Source organism: Brachionichthys hirsutus, chromosome 7 (genome assembly GCF_040956055.1).
Source record: "Brachionichthys hirsutus isolate HB-005 chromosome 7, CSIRO-AGI_Bhir_v1, whole genome shotgun sequence".
NCBI lineage: Eukaryota > Metazoa > Chordata > Actinopteri > Lophiiformes > Brachionichthyidae > Brachionichthys > Brachionichthys hirsutus.
In genome coordinates this window covers 8,633,951-8,654,168 of record NC_090903.1, presented here as the reverse complement: position 1 = coordinate 8,654,168, position 20,218 = coordinate 8,633,951, and the positions used below count along the sequence as shown (strand labels likewise).

The 20,218-nt window shown below is 44.5% G+C and overlaps 1 protein-coding gene across 1 annotated transcript; it reads right to left on the bottom strand.

Annotated features, from left to right (window-relative positions):
- Positions 1 to 4,699: 4,699 nt before the first annotated feature.
- On the bottom strand, positions 4,700 to 15,708 carry efemp1 (EGF containing fibulin extracellular matrix protein 1). The gene is made up of 10 exons (XM_068741315.1): positions 15,628 to 15,708; positions 15,411 to 15,456; positions 15,120 to 15,326; positions 7,926 to 8,048; positions 7,697 to 7,816; positions 7,027 to 7,146; positions 6,685 to 6,804; positions 5,744 to 5,870; positions 5,462 to 5,654; positions 4,700 to 4,861 (listed from the first exon to the last, which is right to left on the bottom strand). Exons 1-10 carry the CDS (start codon positions 15,706 to 15,708, stop codon positions 4,700 to 4,702), a joined length of 1,299 nt encoding a protein of 432 aa, XP_068597416.1.
- Positions 15,709 to 20,218: the final 4,510 nt, after the last annotated feature.

Below are 20,218 nucleotides of genomic sequence, written 5' to 3'. Positions count from 1 at the left end.
CAAGCAGACATGGAGGATAAGAGGCCTAATAAACGCAAGGATTTATTTTTAAAGCCACACTCATTGTCCGATTTAACTCTTCCAACTTGTACACCTTGACCAACACTATAACACTAGGACTGGATCCATGAATCCGTTGTACAATAATTGACACATATTGGTGGAATCTTCCCTGAAGCAAATTTTTGTATGTAAAAAAAAAAAAAGTAATCTCTTTTGGATTAGAAAACACAGTTACAGCTTGGTACAGAGGCTAAAAATCCTTTTTATTTATTTATGTGATATACCAGGACATTGTTTCATTTCTCCTTTCTCTAACATTGCAGTTCAGAGAAGAAATGCTGCTTTCTTCTCTCACTGAGATCAACGATTGGCTAACATTGGACCCACGATCGCGTTCAGAAACATGTTTCAACACGATTCGGTCCAGTTTGGATAAATGCAGTAGAAGTCTAAATACTTTTGGAATTACGTACTGCTTTCCTGGCAAATTTAAAATTCTTATTCAAATCATGAATTTGAGCTAAAAACACAAGAACCTTTGAAAAAACAAAAAAAAGTCATCGTCAAACATTCCTGCTTCAGAAACCTACGAACAACACACTTTACAAGGCAGAGCTTGCACTCGGCTGTCTGCTCTGACAAGTCAATAAAACCCACTGGTATGTTGAAAATCTTTGGAAGTCACGATAGATATGAGGCTGCAGAGGAATTTGATCAGGCAGAAAGCCAACCTTCCGTGCATTACAGAGCTTTCCAGCAGGAACACACCCTCACGGTGAACACACCTCAACCTGTGGAAAAGTATTACTGACTGGCAGGTTGAGAGGCTGCGCCCAACCTTGGCCTCCCCTTACCTGCCCGTCTTCATCTCTGTCACACACACATGTGCTTCTCGATTTCTCCTCCGCCGTGTTTGAAGTTTGCAGGGGAGTGGAAAATATGATAAAGGCTTTCAAATCCAGGGCAGATGTGAGCTAGCAAAGTGAGAGAAATGGAAATAGACTTAAAGTGGAGAACTTTAATCGTGAGCTGCAAACATTTATCTTTTAAAAAACATTTTTATACAGAATGAGGATTTTGTTCTGTGACATTTAAATTTAAAACACTTAGGGAATGTGTCTCTAAAGGGTCAGTGCGGGGGGGGGGGGGGGGGGGGAGGGGGGCAGCTGTTTCAATGTTCATAGGAGCAGAAATAAATTATCTTGTACTTTAAACGGTGAGCTACAGCGATGTGCAACGTGAACCGCAAAACAAAGTGGGTGTACATATAACCATAGTATAATCACAAATAGGATGAACTGGCGGCTTGTCCAGGGTGTGCCGTTGACTGCTGGGATAGGCTCCAAGCAGACCTGTGACCCGGCAACGGACAAAGTGGTTAAGAAGATGTACGAAGCAAAGTTTTTTTTATTTTTATTTTATTGTTATTTTGCATCAATTGAGTAATTTAATATTGGTTTTATTTTTATTTTTATTTGTATTGTTAAATGTCGATGATTTATGTACTAAGGACTTTCAACGGAAACAAGACCGCAAGGGCTTTTTTGAAATGCTCCTCTTAGACAGGATGTTTGACTGTATTTGTACTGTAATACATGCTACTGTTAGAATGTTAGAGTACAAGTACAGTCAATCTAATAAATACATTCATCATCATCATCATCAGTTTTTACCCCCGTTTTTCAGAATACAAACCTGACACATGAAATAAAAGCGATTTGCCCTGTGATTTTGACTATTTGAACTTCCACACTGATGTAATGTCAGTTTCAAGCAAAATTGAATGCAACACTAGCCTGCTTGCACCTTGCGTTGGAACCAATCAGATAACAGCAGGCGGAGCCGACCTCCATCACTCCAGGATCAGTAAATATTACCTTGTGGCCAAGAGGTTTTCTAAAAATGATCTCTATACCGTACGTCACAACTGGACTGGAATTATTCGAACTGCCACGATAATTAGTTACACCTGTGTGTATTCCTGCAGGACGTGTGAAAATGGACCCCTCCACACAGGTGTTTTCATTTATTCTAATTACACACCTTCTCTCCCTGAATTTGGGTGGAGTTACGCTGAAAATAATGTGAGGCCACTAAGCTGTGGAGGCTGTGAAATAGACGTGATTCATCCACATTAAAGGAGATTTCAGAGAGAGAGAGCAAGAGAGAGAGAGAGAGCAAGGTCGGTCTGAACAGCCTTGCTTTATTAGTGTGCATCATTTCCATAGAGGTAGCTGGAGCAGGATCCAGCTCAGGTCCAACATAAAATAAAATAATTAAAAAAATAACTTTTCCTCCGATATGATCTTCGTAAAAGGAAGTACCATTTACTGCTACCGTACTTGAAGATAATGATCATCCTTGTATTTCATGTTTTCCCTTGTAATTATATCATAATTTAAAGGCGCCCCCGGCAAGCTAAAAATGATCAGGTATGCATCATGTGAGAAACTTTTATGAGAAACGGGACTAATAATTGTCAGGCTATAATTACATTTGCAACGCCCAGAGGCTCCCATTTTGTCATTTGGAGTTTCTGCTCGAAACTATGATTAAGAATATATTATAATGTATAATCAAGAACAACAAGCTGCCCCTCTTGTGAGGCTCAGTGCTGTTTAGTTGGGTTACAGAGAAAGTGGGTGGGCAGCGTTTCTCCTGGGGGGGCTGAATCATGCCCAGACAGCGATAGGAGCTGAAGATGTGGTTCGGGAAGCAATGACACATCATGTATCGTCTTACACATCCCAACATCGGCTGATTAAAGTTCTAGACAGCAGAATGATTGAGCAACATGTTACCATAAAACCCCTCCCAACCAATGTCAGACCTCCACGTGTTGTGTGTGTGTGTGTGTGTGTGCGTGTGTGTACACAGACTCCACATTTGTCCCCGAGCACATGTTGAACTTTACGACCATATGCCCTCTGGATCTCTTTAAATAAGATTTAGATATATGGCGGGGATGGCGTCATGTTTGCTGCATTTATCCTCGTTATATTCAGATGACATCGTCCTCACGTCCTCCCAGAAGCACGTGAGACACAGTGGAGCGTGTCACGCAACGCCTGCGTTTTCCATCGTACTATGCATGAAGTCGGGTCCTGTTGGTGCTGGTGCAACAACGAAGAGCACAATTTCTGGAAGGGCTTTTCACACTTTCAGACACACGCACACAAAACACAACACAGAACAACGAAGCCCTGTTTATCCGTTTGTCATATTTTATTTGACAAAATAACTTTTGCTCTTTAGAGTACAATCAATATGAGATACATATGACAAAATATATTTTAAATAGAAGAAGGCATTTCAATGTAAGGATTTAACAATCTTGACAGCCAGAGTGATCAGATTGTTCCCTTTTTGCTGTGTTTATACCTCTAAGGCACCGTGGTAGGATCACTGTGAAACCACATCTGAGACTTTAGTTGAGAGGGATAACTTTTTCACCCGTGAGTGGCGACAACAGGAGGATTTTCAAACGTGCTTAGCAGTCCTACGTGTCGATAGTGTACAGTGTTTCAGCAACAAACCCAGAAAAAAAGACACTCGGCACCATGAAAAGCAAAGCAGGTGGTGAGAGGTTTCTCATTCTGCCTAGAAATGTGGCGGCGTTGCATAAACATTTCCCTAATCCACTGTGTGACGTTTGAAAAAGCTACAGGTCAAAGCGCCGAAATCACGTTTAGCACGCAAGCCGGTCCGGTGCCACGATGACGTCTTCGTTGGGACCCTAACGGTTCCTCTGGAGGATGGCCGTGGCACCAATAAACGGTCAACTAACCTAAGCGTGTTATGAAAGCCGTCATTTCCTGCAACACGCTCTTGAGTTAAAAAAAAAAGCTCTTGTTATTGCCTCGGTGACCGAGAGCTGAGAGGATGTCATCACAGAAATGCATAAAGAGCTCGACCACATCCACCGGACCCAGGGCCGAGAACAAGATCATTCTCACTCTTTCCCTTTCTCTCCCTCTCCCTCTCTCACATACACACACACACACACACACACTCGCACACACAGAGATTTGTTGTATCGGTATGTACAGTCAATTCCCTCCGTTTACACTTTTGAACCACGCTGAGCGTCTCTGGAAATTATTACTCATGAGCAGAACCGTACAGAAACTTGCACAAACAGTGAGGCGCAGCCGTGTTAACCACTGCGGCATTTATCAACAGCAACAGTCAATCACACATTTTTTTTTTTTTTTTTGCATCAATAGCTGCTCATACTGGATATTTATCATGTACATTTATGTAGAAAATCTGAGTATTTTTCTCTCTCTCTCTCTCTGTTTCCTATGTTTCATTGGTTGCTGCAAGCAATTCTGGTCAACAAAGTGATAAATGTAGGTACAGCCGCATCACAAGTTCATCACAGTTAAGAAGGGTGTCCACTAGGCCTCTTTTCTTTTCCTCACTACCACTACTCTACGTCCAATAGTTTTTAGTCAACTGTTTTAAGGCTCATAGCCGGTCACTGGTTCCTCAGGACACCTCAGGAGAAAGACATGCCCAGTGGCCTCCTGCGATTGCTGTGCTGCTGCATGACTCTCCAACAGCCTATGTTATATATTGTATGCTTGTATTGCATGAAAATGTATAGTATGTTATGCTGATGCAGGCATCTTTTTGTGTTACACGACTATGTTTGCTGAACCATACTCATGTGGGCTGCTGGGAATTGCGGCGCTCAGAAGGCGTAGGGCCCGACTATGATGGTGAGCCGCAGCAGCGAGCTGGACCGGTAGCTCATGGCCAGATGGTGAGTGATCATCTCCAGGTCCACAACATACTCCCTGGGACCTGAAAGGGGCTTGGTCAGCACCAGCATGGCACTCACATTGCTGGAAGGCTGCAAGAAAACAGGATCGGTCAACGTGAATGCAGATTTATTACATATCTTTTTTCATAGCAGGTCACCATTTTCTGTGTTTACCTGCTTTACTCTTACTTAGGTCTTGGAACATTTACTGTTTAAACAGTTGAGACACAATTCCCCGTCTCTGGCCTCTGTCTGCGTTTGAGTCTTTAAGCTGAAGCGTAACGCTAATATCGTATCTCAATCTATCTCTCTGTCTGTCTGTTCTACTGTTCTATATTCTGGCGTGCACTATTTTGCTCATTTGAAAGCATGCTTGAAATGAATAGTTGTTAGAATGCAATTACAGTCAATTGTAGGTAAAAGAAGTGTCCATGTGCAGCTGAAGAACCTCCCATGGCTTTGTCTGGCTTGCATAATGCGTAAAAGGAATAAAACACATCCGTAACATTCGCGTGGTATTTGTCCTCATTTCCTGCAGTAGCGTGATGGAATTTAGAAACATTCTGCCAGGTGGCACTAGAAAGCATTTTTTTATATTTTGAAGAAGCTACAAAGTTAGTATTTACATCAGCAAGATTTCAGCTGGATAATATTGGAATGAAACTGCATCACGGCAATAAGTCCACTTACACGCAGGAAAAAGTCTCCCGCCTCATTCCCAGCTTTGATCCTGAAGGTGTTGTGTGTATTAGCGTAGATGTTTGTAGCCTGAATCTGGAAGATGTCCGCTGGGACAGTCCGGTCGGCCTGGATGCTCATGTATTTGTAGACAACTGAAGGTGGGATGCCCTGGCACTCGGCCTGAGATCGGCAGATACAGCGGCTGCAAGCACACGACAAATAATATGACAAACTGTGTGAGACGATCCGCGCGGAGGATAGCGGAAGCGAAGTCGGAGGGTGTTTACTGACTTTTCAGAGGTTTTGGTGTAGGGCGCCTCACAGGGGTTTTTGGGATAGCAGCGGAAGCCTCCGTAATAGTTCCAGCACATTTCATGATCTTGGCAGTTATGGGTCCCCATCTCACACTCGTTTACGTCTGGTGATTGGCAGAATAACAGACAGAGAGAAAAGTATTGAACGGGCAGAAATAATGTTATTAGCACTTCCAAAACACACAAGCGCCATATGCTTCATGAAGCAAGGCTGTGAAAACACAGTTCATGTTCAGGTCAGGTCCAGTTTGACCGTGGTGTAAATGCATTTCAAGAAGCTGAGCAAGAGATGCAAAGAAACGCATGAGGGAACCCTGCAGATCTGCAGTTGAGGGAAGTTCCCAATGTAAACCCACTCAGGCCCAAATGCAGTTCTTTCCTTGCATTAGCATTAAAAATAACCCCATCAAACGTGGCCCAAACCGCAGGGCTATTTCTGGCACAGCAACCTGGATTCATCACCGAAAGGGTCCCTCTGGTACAACTGGTTGGATTCATGGCTCCCCCCTATAAAGCTTACACCTGATCGAGGGGGAAAGGAAAAAATAACAGCTCGCCCTTTGAGCAAGCGCTGCAGCTTCAAATAAATCCACTTCAAGAAACCAGCATCACGCATATCAATTCAAAGAGGTGGCTCAGCAAGGCAACACAAAGTTGCAGTGTATTTATATTTGTATAAGTTGTGTTGCCTAACTCTGCATTCTTTCCATGACGGTAGTGAATAAGAGTGGCTTTCATTCCGTGTCTTAGAGGTAGAATAGAGGATGATCAAGGGCCTCTCAACACTTATCTTCAAAGAGCTGATGATGAGGGAGAGAGGAGGGACTCTTTTTCTTGTGTGAAAACTGAGGGGGTAAGATAGATAAAGAAAGAAAGAAGGTAAAAAGAGGTAGAGGGAAAAGGGGAGGATTGTAATACCTTGACATAACCTGTTTCCTTGGAGCTGATATCCTTCTGGGCACTCGCAGGAGTAACTTCCTGGGCTATTGATACACTGATACTGACACATGTAGCTGGAGAAGCTGCATTCATCAATGTCTGTACAGAAGATATCCACACAAACACAAAACACAAATAAATAAGCATGAAACAATGATCCCACGGTGAAGCCAATAGTCTGCCAGGATGTAAGGTTTACCTTACAAGGCATGTTTCCATGGAAACAACAAATATTTGTGGAAAATTCAAAATACATTTTTATGATGTGTGTGTGTGTGTGTGTGTGTGTGTGTGTAGGTGTGTGTGTGTGCGTGCATCCACCTTGACATGACACCAGGTCTTGTGCCAGCTCGTAGCCCTGCTCACACTGGCAGAGGAAGGAGCCAATCAGGTTGTAGCAGTGGTGCTGACAGGGACTCTGAACATCACATTCATTCACATCTAGAACAAGAGCAAATTAGTTGTAACTATTAACTGGAAATTATTTTGAGTTTGAGAAATAAACAGCCTTCGACTCTGTCACAGCAACAGATTCCTCTCACTTTACTACGTGGGTTCCGATTGCAAGACCGATCTCATGACAGCTCTGAGCTCCCAGGCATAATTATTTTTTTGTGAAAGTATTTCTGATCATAAAATATCTGCATCCTGAAAAAAAACTAAAGGATGATGGCGCTCACATCCTCTGCTGTGGATATTGCAAATCTTCAAATCTGATGCTAAATGTGCTCACATATTTTTATTAATTGCACTTGTTGCTCTTTTGCTTACGTACAAAAAAAAATAAAGCACAGCTTTAGAAAATACATTAAATACTTTGAATTAAATAGTAAGTATTTAAGCAAATCTACTCAAAATCAGCCTGATGAGCAGATTCAGTGGATATCCACCGTAAAAAACACAAAATACCCACAAGATCATCAGAATAACAAATCATTGCATTTTTATCACTCAAATCTGCACACCCATGGAAGAACACACGGCGCCTTACCAACACAGCTGTTGTTGTTGCTGGCCAGTTTGTGGCCTATGTTGCACTCGCAGTAGTACGAGCCCTGAGTGTTCACACATCTGTGCATGCAGTAGTGGGCCATGGCACACTCATCTCTGTCTGCATGGAAACACAAACGCACGGGTGATAAAGGGAACGCTTTCAAGTCAGAGCAGAAACTTTTTTTTTTTTGGAAAGCTTGACAGCGGTTTGAATCAGAACGACTGACCCAGGCAGCGGTCTCCGTTCCTCTGGTAACCTGCAGGACACTGGCAGGTATAAGATCCTCTGGTGTTGTAGCAGGCCTGTTCAGTGCCACAAGTGTGTTGTCCCGTTGTGCATTCGTCTACGTCTGCAGACACACAGAAACACATGCCTGCTTAATGCACAAATACATCACTTACAAAGCCGATCGATGAGTCTGGAGCGTTTGAACTCTGTGGTCGGTGTCTTCCATAGAGTGCCGTTTCTGAGATCACTGTGCTGGGTGACGGGGAAAACACAGAACATATCTCCTGCTAACAGGACAGGAGGAAGTGTGTATGGAAGGTATATAAACAGTATATAACACAAGAAGAGGTAGTTTCATGTTAGAATAAGAAGCTGAAAGTCCCTTTGAACTGCTCTCAAATCCATTTTTTCTGCGATACCTGAACTATAAAAAACAAAAGTGTGCCAACTAACATTTTAAAATCATGTCCAGAACGTCTTAAATAAATGATACTAGACGTGTTCAGCAGAGCACAACGTGACAGTGAGGTGATTTAGATTTAAGGTTGTTGCTTTGTGTCAAAGTTTTAACATTTAGTTAAAAGAACATTTTGGATTTTCCACACAGCAGTGGAAAGATCCCCCTTTTTCCTTTGATCTTACAAAGACATTCTCAATTTTGATTTCCTTTACCCCCCCCCCCCCCCACCCACACACAGACCCACTTCTGCACACTACAAATATGCCCATACTGTATAGTCTCATCCCTGTGGGCCCACCAGCAGTCCTCTTGGGTGGTCTGACACAAACCATCATATGAAGACAGCCAGTAGGCATCAGTTTCACAGCATGTGAGTCAGTTATACTCAATACCACACACAGGAACACACACACACACACACACACACACACACACACACACACAGGAAAGGAAGGGGGTTCTATCTGCGTTGTGATTTGGAATCTGTGTGCCTGAACAGTATCAGAAGAATCTGAGTGGAAGGCAGCTGGAAAACCTAAAGTCGACCTCCCTTGCTGAATATACTTGAAAGACGTGATTGTGTTATCCCTCCTGCAGGGTTTAGATGCAATCAAAGCAGCCGATACATGGAATTACATGACAACAGACAGAGCTCCTATTCATAGAGATCAAGCATGTAAAAATGACTAATCAAATGAAGCTGGTGCAGAAAGGACAAACAGTCTGCTGCACACATAGCTTGAACTGAGGTCGACAGAAATGGTTCGCATGATGTCCGACCTGGTAAGGATCAAGGCCTTCCCCGAGAGCCCAAAATGTCCTACACACCGGTCCCACCGTGGGATTCGTTCCTGTGAGAGTTTGGCCAATGAACAGAAAGTAAGCTGTTCTCACTCCTTCAAGGAAGGAAAATGGAGAGGGCTGAAAAGTGCTGCACTCTGTGGAGGCAAGGTGATAAGCTGGACTGAAACCATAAGGGAACAAATGCGAGGCTAAAATAAAGATGCATCTTAGAGAGCACAGGTGCAAAGAGAGAGGAAGACAAGGCGTGCTGCACACTGATCTGCATGGTCAGATATAAAGTGGAGAAACCACGACCAGTTGGAGAAACAAGTAACTTGACATGGATAACGCTGTGGGGATGCTTTCTCAGAATGTGTGTACGGAAAAGTCAGAGTCCTCTTTGCTCCCTTCAAAAAAAAAAAAAAAAAAAAAATTCTTCGCCAGCTCTAAATAAAAGCATATGTGCTGAACGCGATCCAAAAGTTCATTCACGGGAATATCTGCAGTCATTTCTTCTCTGTCACTAAACCTTTAAGGGGCTGCCAGTGCGTAGTGCCACAAACGTTTGCATGTGCATGTGTACAAGAGTGCATGTGGGAGGGTATCCCACACTGGCTGCCTCTGAGGTCTTATAAAGTCACGGCAGCTTACAGTTTACACAGGAAGACAGATTTTACTGCAACAAGCCATCAAATGTGATGATGTGTGGAGAGAAGCGACTGTTGTCTGAGGTCAGACTAATTTTTTCAAACAGCTTTCAGGTTTCCTGTAACAGCGAGCCTGCAGTAACATCACAAGGAGAGATAAGGCTGTCCAGCAGAAGAGTGGAAGGAAAGAATGAGGGAAAAGGGTGGAGGCTTTTTTTGTTTGTTTTGTTTTTAAACAAAAAAGGGCTTTTTAAGATTTGAAGTTTGATTTACAGCGATGTCAAAGTCCTTGCTTTTCAGGGAGATTAATTCCAAATACCTTGTGGGGAGTTGGGGGAGTAACGGGGATAGCGGCAGCTCAAAGAACGAGTGTGTGTGTGTGTGTGTGTGTGTGTGTGTGTGTGTGCACATAGAGCTAACGTTTTAGGAGCTTGAACATGATCTTTTTTGCAGAATACACTGATACACTTAAAGGAGATGCATTTTGGTTGCGTGCACGTAAATATGCATGTAACAAAAGTATGTGAGACCAAAGCGGGGGACTAAAATCGTGTTACTGACTTCGAAAAAACACTGACATGGAAGGACCTCTCGTAAGTGTCGCTTGGGAGCTTTTATTCTTGTTGTCATCCTGCGACTAAACGGCCTCTCTGAGTCCCTCTTCTTATTGGATAATCCAATCGCTGGAAAAGCCCAGGAGCAAGATCTGTAATGTTAAGACCTCACAAAACTTAATGCTGCATTTATTCGCGTGTCAGACCCCTCAGTGTTTGCTTTTATTTTATCTTACCTTAACTTCATCCTTCTTCACAGTTTCCTTTGTAATAATGTGTTACTATCACGAGCTGGAAGGCAACCTCGCCACACGTGGGAGTGGTAATGCTTCTCTTTCAAAGTAAGGCCAGAAACGATGCATGTAGGAAATCAAATGGTTCAAGACAATCTATCCGTAATATTCGGTGCATTTCCCATCCATATTAGGGAATGAAATGTTTCCAGGAACCTTGCTATTCACACCACTCCCAAGATGTCCCTCTCATCACTCTCATTGTTCAAGAGGAACTGAAGTTTCAGTCACGTTGACACTCACGAACAGATTTGTGGGATTGTTCCACAACTCCTCTAAAGAACGGGCAGTCAGTGTCCGGACATTCTCGAAAATCCAAACCGTGCGCCTGCAACATTCCTGCCTGATAATAATCCTTCCTGTTACTCTGAAAACGTTCCAGAACACAAGTGATGAGCAACTCAACTGATCCAATGAGATCAATCACTCCGCCCATCTGACTTGTCCGTAGCCATTTAGACTCATACCTTGTAGCTCAGAACCCTTAAAACAGACCTAGAAAAAGTGTTAGCCCTGCAATCGCACGCGACTGTCACCGCAGCTCGGCGTGTGAGTGATCGATCGCAGTCCTGTGTCCCTTTCCATCGTGAGGTAAATGGAAAGAGCAACACATGCAGGCACATCAGAGGAGGAAGCAGCTGGACCCCGCTCAGGCACGGAGAATAATGGTAGCAGCGTTAGGCTGTCACACCAAGGAGGCATGCCACCTCCGCTCCCCATTGAAAACCATGAGCAATGACAGCATGCTGTACAACAACACCGTGAGGGCTCGGGTTCGAGTTGGAGCGTATATTCAAGCACCCTGAAGGATGCCCTCGTCACGTCTGTCTGAAGATCGGACCATTACGACACGTCACACGACCGTTAGAAGCCGTCGTGGTGAGGTTTATTGTAAGATTCCTTGTGTAATTTACTGAAGCTGATTCCGTTTTAAGTGTTTACTCTTTCTATTCAATTCTAAAATCAAGAGATTATATGTTATCATCATGAAGTCACACTTCATGACAAACCAACGCAGGCAAAAACATAACCCTAACCCTTGTTCTGGATATAACATCTTACACATCTCAGACAGCAGAAAGAATTATATCCGAATCATATTGGTGGCGTATATATATACTACATGTATATTTTGCCAACCTCTAAATGTAGAGTTTAATCTCCTCCATCTGTTAGCAGTTGCCCATCACAGTGGATTTATCTATGTCTGTTGACGTAATCAGTCATTTCCATGGTACTAGTAAAACTTTTCTTCAAAAGGCCCAAAAGAAGTGAAAATGTTTTCTAATATTAACAGATAATAATTCTGCAGGGATACACCAACTTATAAAAATGATATTTAAGAAGATTGCCAAAGTTGTCACTCTTCATCCTGTGAGGGCTTGACCACCTGTGCTAGATTTACTGTGTCTATTCCGTGTGTCAACACTGAAGTGATATCTGTTGAAAAGGCTGGAAAATGTTGTCATCCTTCAAAAGGCTCAATAATTCAAAGGCTTTGACGCGCTAACGCTGGTCGTTGAGGCGAGGCCACGGGTATATAACAGGTGCCGTGAGCTTGACAGTAAAATCATAGGGCACGGGACAATCTCCCAGTCATGACACCCTGATGCACAACAGCTCAAATCGTGAGTCAGAGAGCAGGTGGAAGCCGAGAGCTTAGCCGCTAATGAAAGGGTTCAACGGGTACAAAGGTGAGCCTCGGGTGGCTCTTTCTTTGAGGAACCCTAAACAAAGTGGGTCAGTTTTCATCAAGCCAAGCCTTGCGTTTGATCCCACTTCCTGCAGCCTGCTCTCTGTCTCCTCTGAGCAGCATAATGTTCCCAGTCTTTGGTGCTTGCATTTGATGGATGTTTAGGGGGGGGGGGGGGGATAAACAGCAAAAGTTATAACGACAGCTGTCCTGAAAAACTGCAACCACTCATTTGGTCTCCTCACAACTCTGAGCACAGTGGATCATGCACAGATCAGGATGAGACAAGTGTCCGCTGTGAAGCGTGAGCTGTAAAGGTCAAACTGGGAAGCAGCGTCACATTGCGCTTCGCAAACCCATCCCTGCTTGTTCCGCTCGCTGCATTCCTGCTCCCCACAGATCGATCCAAAGCTTATCTGTCAAGGTGGTGAGTAATTCCTACCATCACAAAAGATGGGAGCAAACGGAAAAAACAAACCATCTCTAGCATTCCTGAGATATTCCTCCCAAGTGCATTGCATCTGTGTGGAAAAATGTTCTCGCAATGCACACTGCCTTGTTGGAAAAGTACACAAGTCCTCTGTCACACAGGGCTTAACAGTCTTAGTAGAACGTATGTATCAAAGATTTCCAGAAACTACAGGGGGACAGTGTCCGGACGTGGCAGAGATTAGTCTGGCTAATGTGACCTCTGCAAAGCAGACAGGTAAAAGAGGAGTGGCATGTCCCTCCATCTCCCATGAAGCACAGGAGCATCTGATTTAACAATAAGCAGCAGCTAAAGTATGCAAAGGCAGGACTTCTGAGAATAAAATAAGACACTATCGTGTACGTAGAGTACATTGAAGTTAGCGTGAGGGTGTACTTTCACAGCGTGCTCAACAATACGAATCACAAAGTAACCACTCTGGTCGGATTTAAGGGACAATCCGTTTGATGGATGACCTTCGGTCATGGGAGGAAGTGATATAACCTCTTCCAAAAATACGAGTAAATATGCGCACACGAGACTACAACAAGTCGCTTGTGGACATCTCCCGGTGGTAAACACAGTGTGTGTGTGTGTGTGTGTTTGGAGGGTGGGAGAGGTCATGGAAATGTGAAGCATCATTAAACTGTCACACTTACAGTACTTTGCGGTCAGGGCCGGGGTAAGGTGCCAGCTTATCCCCTATGTCTTACTGCAACAACACACACTTAAGTCTCGCACTCTGGGCCGAGGGGCTTTACTGCTGATTTGCGACTAGTCGTACCCACAGGAGTGAATATAAAAGCTACACGCGACACGGAGAGGTCGGGGTAAGCTGTGTTATGTCATTTACGGTTTTGTTCGTGTTTAATCAACGTTAATCCTGGTTAAGAGAAGCTGTTTGTTTTCTTCATTGATGTTAGTTGTGTGCTGTGGAAACAGGGCTTCAGTTGTTCCCGAGCGTTTCGGCTCAGCTCCTCACTATTCGCCACACACACTCAGCAGTAAGTCACCAAAAAGGATCCAGCTGCAACACAACCACGGCGTTGGAACAACCGGGCGCTGCCGGTGTCAGCCTCACTGCACAACTTCCCCTTTGCCCTACCTGACGCAGCGCTCGAGGTTTCCACCGCAGAGCGGTGAGTTAATGGGAATTCCTTCACGAGGAAGACGAGCAGCTGTGCAAAGCAGCAGGTTTGAAATGTCCAAGAACGAGAACCATCCAAGAACAATCGGCTCATTGTCGGTAATGACAGAGTAAGCAGGGACTGATATAAACAAAGATATACCGGGCTCGAGTATACGCCCCACGTAGCAGCATGAGACGGCTTCCGGTTAAAACTCCAGTCATTTCAAAGTAATAACGCTAACAGCAGCAACAGCCCATCTTCGTTTAACCCATGCAGTGAAGCAGCACAGCATTGAATGAAGGGCTGCCCCCGTGCCAGCTTGATCACGGCATAACTTTCACTGACATGCCGCCATGTTTTACACACTAATAAATCCTAATTGGGTTCCAATTTAGAGAAAAAAGCACAAAGCATCCTCACACACACTGCATCTTTGCCCCCCCCCCCCCCCCCCATGTCCTTCGTTTAACTCCGAGGCAGAGAACCTTTTACACCCAGAAATTCTTCATATTATAGGAAGAAGCTGATCTCGGGCCAAAAACATCACGCTGCGAGCAACCAGAAGGAGCGAGCATGACATCACGGTGAGGGAAAAATGTGAGAAGCTTGCAACACATCTGGCAGCTGCGCACAGTTTAGCTGATGACGGCTGTCAGAGAGATGGATGAACAGTTTGGAGATGTTCATTGAGGGTCTGAAGTCGTTATCAAGTAATTATCAAATACCTGCTGCTGCAGACACATTGAGCTGATATTCAGGAGAACCCCCCCCCCAAAAAAAAGAACTTGACATTGATATTCACTTGTAGTAAAGTGGTGTTCTAGTACGCAACCACATTTTGAGGATGGCGTCTGCTACACAAAGCCTTTAGTCAAATCCTAAGTATTCTCGAAGATAGAAAGAAAAAAAAAAAAGTCATGGAATGTGGCAGCAATCCTTTTTTTTTTTTTTTCACTTCTGGGTAACATTTTGTGGTTATAACTCTGCTGCTGCTGACAGAGTCCGATTCCTCTACAGAGACGCTTGTCAGCACCACTTGCTGAGATAAGAGGAGCCGCCTTCGCTGCGTTGGTTTAGAGCAGCGAGGAAGGAAAGGCAGGTTTTAAAAGATCTTCTTGGTGCCGGTGCCGAGTATCGTCTTGGACCAGCTCACGGGATCTTACCTCCGCAGATGTTCTGCTCATCTGCTGCGAAGCCGGCTGCACAGCGGATGGTGTGGCTGGGCTGGGGGGGCCTTAGCGGTACCTGCTCACCCTCCTTGCTGATGTATATCACAGCACTCTTGGGGAGGCAGAGGTAGCCCCCAAAGTGGTTGATGCACTGCATCCCTCCTTTGCAGGCATCATCCAACAAAGTACACTCGTCAATGTCTGAAGAAAGGAAGAGATCATTTTACCTGGATAGAGGAACAACTTATCAGCGTCGGATGAACACCCGAGAGTGCGTGTTCTCACCTCTGCACTGCTCTCTGACTGCGTCGTACTCGTACCCCTCAGTACACTGCGAATGAATGGTAATTATCACGAGATGATTAACGCTTCCTTTCATCGATCAACATACTAAAGACAACTGCAGAGTTCTGCATTAAGCGATGGAAATGCACGGCACCACAAACACGTCTGTTTTACGCAGACAAAGTCTGGCCATGCTCATGGAGATCTCTTTACTTACTGTGTATGATACAGGCTCCTCGACCTCCTGGGAGAGGACGTGTGTGAAAACCGCACAAAGACACACGCAGATCCCCAGCATGTCGGCCAAACGTCGGCGCGGCGCTATAACGAGACGCGGAGAACCCAAATGGATAAGAGCGTGCGAGATCATTTTTGGCTTGACAAGCCTGCATGCTTTAATGCCCGTTATTACATCACTGATGGCATTGCTTAACGCGTCCGGACACCTCCCGCTGCTGGCGTGATGTTTGTGTTGGCACAGCTCCAGCCCCCCCCCAAAAAAAGCTGCGACTTCAACTGAGTGAAGTGTTTTCTGCTGTTCTTCTCCAAAAGGATTAGTGCGTAATGCGCGTAAAGATCGTGCGTAAACATGCCCTCGTGTATCAAGTAAGCGTCAGAAAAATGAACGACTCGATCAGCCGTGCAAAGATCATGATGATGATCGTAAACGTGTTTGCATTAAAAATATGCCCCCCCCCCGTAACGTGCTGCCCAAGCAAATATCACGTGCGCGTCTTTCCATCTTTTCAAGGAGACATCTGAACATAATTTGTTTTCATTATTCGCACTGGTTTAACATCTTGATTATTGATTATTGTATGATCATTTACGTTTCTATAGATACAGCAGCTTCATCAGTGCGCGGCGTCATGGCGACGTACCTGCAATTACCTGCGGATCTTTCTCCAGGCGCGCTCAACGACACGTTTCCGGTTCGTGTTTTGTTGCGGATCGATTCGATCGCGTGCGCAGCAGCGGGCTGATCTGGACTCTGCAAATTCGCTCCGGATTTCAGATGATTGTCGGATGTCGAGAAGAAAGCAGTGATGAACATGCAGTTCCTCCAGCATGACATTCTGGGGGGGGGGGGGGGGGGGGGCGTACCGGGACAGGTTGAGCTCGGGGCTCGTCTCTCACCGACGATCAACCGGCTACAGTGGCTCCCTCTACAGCCTGATGACTAATCATTTTGAAAGGTCATCAGAGAAAATGGAAAAACTCAGCTCTGAAATCAGCAGCAGCGATCTGGTTACATTACTCACAGTGATCATGCCAAAACATTTCCATCAGTATAAAAAATGAGTAAACAGAGAGGCTCCTATCCTGCAGAGTAACACTGATTGATTGATTGATTATTACAGGAGTGTCTGCATGAGGCGTGTAAAGCAATTTGTATTTCTGCACCCCTGCAGCTGTTTTCTATGTTGTTTTTATTGTTATTTTAACTTTTAGCGTTGAAACATGCAGATCCTATCAGGCTGTGACAAACTCAAGAGCCGGTGTGTAAGTCTAGAATGTGTGAGCAGCAGGCGGTAACAGAAAATCATGTGTTGGGGGGGCAATATATTAGCCCCCCCCAATACATTTCATGTTGTTTACAAGATGCCTGCGCTTCAGGAACATCTGTTGGAATTGGCAGAGTTTCCTGGCTGTCCTATGGGTGAGGAGGCAGCAAGTGATTGTGCGTGTGCACACACGTGTGTGTGTGTGTGTGTGTGTGTGCCAGCAGGAGAAATGAGTGGAAAGAGATGGACTTGGCAAGAGCTTCTTGAATGCGGAACTTCTGAACTTTCCTCACAGGGTGTGGACGACAAGATTGCAGTTAGATTCTGCGTGGTGCCATGCGGAGTCGTATTCAGACTTTTGTTGGAGAAAGCAGATTCTTCCATTCTTCTCCAGACTTTAGCCTTTGATGGACGCACTTATATAAAGTTCACGCATCAGAACTTGGAATTTAAGAGCATTCTGGCCCTTCACTATAACATTCATACTGATTGAAAGAACCAAAACAGAATAGCGCTGCAGTTAAAAACACAAAAGAATATTCAAATACTGTGTAGCCCCCCCCCCCCCAAAGAAAAACCAATAAAAAAAACAAAGAAAAAGGTTTAACTCGACAATAAATGTTTGACTTAAAAAAATACTTTAATAGTACAGATGAAGAAAAAAAGACATGAATCACTTCATTAATCAAAGCCATTTTCATCCCAAACTAATCAAAGAGGATAAGGGACCATTCTCACAGGAACCAAATGAGACAGTTATGCTTGCAAATCAGCAGAGGTTGCTGTGGTTGTGCCCCCCCCCCCCCCCAGGATACGCGTAATACATGAGACAGAGCAGACATACACTTCCAATATAATTTGGTAAGGTAACGCTTTGAGGAGCATCACATTCAGCTATTATCATTGTTTAGAATTTTAAACACGCAAAGGGTTGACGCATTAATGACCTGCAGACTTTTCACAGGCATAACTGGAGCAGAGTTTTATGACGCTTCTTTCGATGCTGAAGGCAATGCATCAGGTACTGCTGGCTATTGAGCATCAGCCAATCAGTTCCTGATGCAGTATCATCCACATCAGAAAGCTCATTCTTCACCCAACATCAGTGCGGGGGGGGGGGTAAAAGCTGAACAGTTTACAACTCACGTTGGGCGATCTTTAGAGCTTCCTAATTGTGAGAGGAGTAATACAGAAACAGCCCAATCTCATAAAGACAAGCTTATTATTATTATTCTTTTCATCCACATACAACAGCCAACACGGTACAGCGCACATCACTGTAAGTCAAGATGGCAGCAGAAGCATCTGGAACGTGAATTCATTCAAATTTAAAATGGCCACGCATTATGAAAAAGCTGCAAGAGATGAAGCTGCACTTCAAAAGACTGTCGAAAAAAAAGATTTCAAAAAAAGAAAAAGAAAAGTGGGGTAGGGGGACGCGAGAGGAGGAAGAGCAGACAGAGAGGGTGTCTGTGAAACGCGTTTGTGTAATTGCAGTGACATCTTCATTGAGAGCTCTCCATCTCTCTCCCGTGTGCTCCAAAGGGCGTCCCCGACGCCGGTCGATGGGGGGAAGCGGCCGAAGCGGCTGCGTTTAGCATAATCCCAGAGGCCATTGTGAGAGCAGCAAGTGAACGACTCACAGTTGCCAGCTGAGATTTCACCAAAGTGCAGCAGGATACACGGAGAAGGGGATGAGAGATTATTCAGTGATGGAAGAGGAAGAATGGCGGTAGTAATTAAGAGAACGACTCAGGAGTGTCAGATATTACATTGCATGGACCTGAAGAGTAAAGTTTTGTGCATGTGTGTGTCAGAGTGCTGGTGATTGTCTGTGGTTGAGCATCAAAGAAGCAGAGCAGTGTGAATCACATTTATTTCCAGGTGTACTGCACCTGTTCACCCTTATTCAGGATTACAGTTCAATAATGTTCCCCCTTTTTATTCTTGTAAGGTATCGAACCGTTTTGACTTGCAACAATGAGGCGTGACAAGACTGAGCAGAACCGTCTTATGGCAGCATTTATTCTATTGTGCAACAACGCTCATTAACTTAAGCTAGAGACGGGGGGGGGGGGGGGGGCAACCTTCGGTAAACAACTTTGTCTGCTCCTAAAAATGCTGCAGGAAACGTGAAAAATGAAGTCAGTTGCACGATAAAACTAATTATTTGCTGTGCCTAAATAAAGACAGTTATCAATTTGTGCCGAGGTGTTCTATTTCTTTTTTAAAGGCATATTAGACAAACTGCAGAATCTCTGCAAGTTATTGTGAGAATATGAAAAACGCCATCACAGTTGCCTGCAGAGATTACCCAGTCAGCCCCGCACGCCGGCTCTTCTGGGCGGGTACCTGCGGCATCCATAAGAGTCACCTAGCAGCAGACGGTTAGCACCGATCAGGATAAAGAGCGAGCTTTGACCCTAACCCCCCACCCCACCCCACCCATATTGCGCCGATAGCTTCTGCGTTACCATGGCAACAAGGCCACGGCACGTGCCTCCCATTGTTGAGCCGTATCCTCCAGGGTCAGCCAGACACCCAGTTAGAGGTCAGGTGTCATTCAGGCCTCTCACTCGGGGTCACCACTCGGCAGCCTTCATCCTTTCAGCTCAACATCCCCTGGAACAAATTGGGAGATGTGGGGAAGAGGGGAGGAAGACGAGCTGGAATTAAACACATTTGCTCACAATTTCTGGATGACAGATTAGAATATGCCGTCAGGTTTTTACATTTGTTGCGCTTCGGGCATCGATTTACATGCAGACAGTGGGTGGAGAATCACTGTACGTTACAGTGTATCTCCCTCTAGTGGTGAACTGAGGCTTTTGTACTACAATTCCAGTTAATTTACACTGCAGAATATCTGTTGTTGACATTCAGACTCATTTTAGATGTTACCCTGGTTCAGTTCCCGTCTATTAACTTTCTTCAATATTATCCTCCTTCCCTTTATGTTTTTACACATCTATACTAAAAATCTATAAAACATCAAATTTGTTAAGTCACCTGTCCAGAAAGTGCTTTTTAATGTTAAACATTTAATGATTCAATCACGACTGGGCATCGACGGAAAAGCCTTGAAGACAACCTTCTTGTGTTTAAATTAAAAACGCACTACCAGCTACTACACTTATTGCAGTGTCTGTACTTTTTGGGAAGTTTACAAAAAGGTGCCGGCCTTCCCATTGAGGCTTGGTGCATGTCGGGGATATTCGGGTCATCGAGTTGCAAAGTGCTGCTCAGCCGTGACAACAAAAAAAAATCTCAAGTTTATTAAACGGAACAGGCTGACAGTCCACA

Excerpts from the sequence above, each read along its gene's own strand:
- efemp1 (XM_068741315.1), bottom strand. The coding sequence starts at position 15,708 with ATGCTGGGGATCTGCGTGTGTCTTTGTGCGGTTTTCACACACGTCCTC. Across the intron at positions 8,049-15,119 it reads TGAGCAGAACATCTGCGGAG|ACGTAGACGAATGCACAACG; the intron begins GTAAGATCCCGT and ends GTGTGTCTGCAG. Across the intron at positions 7,817-7,925 it reads GAACGGAGACCGCTGCCTGG|ACAGAGATGAGTGTGCCATG; the intron begins GTCAGTCGTTCT and ends GTTTCCATGCAG.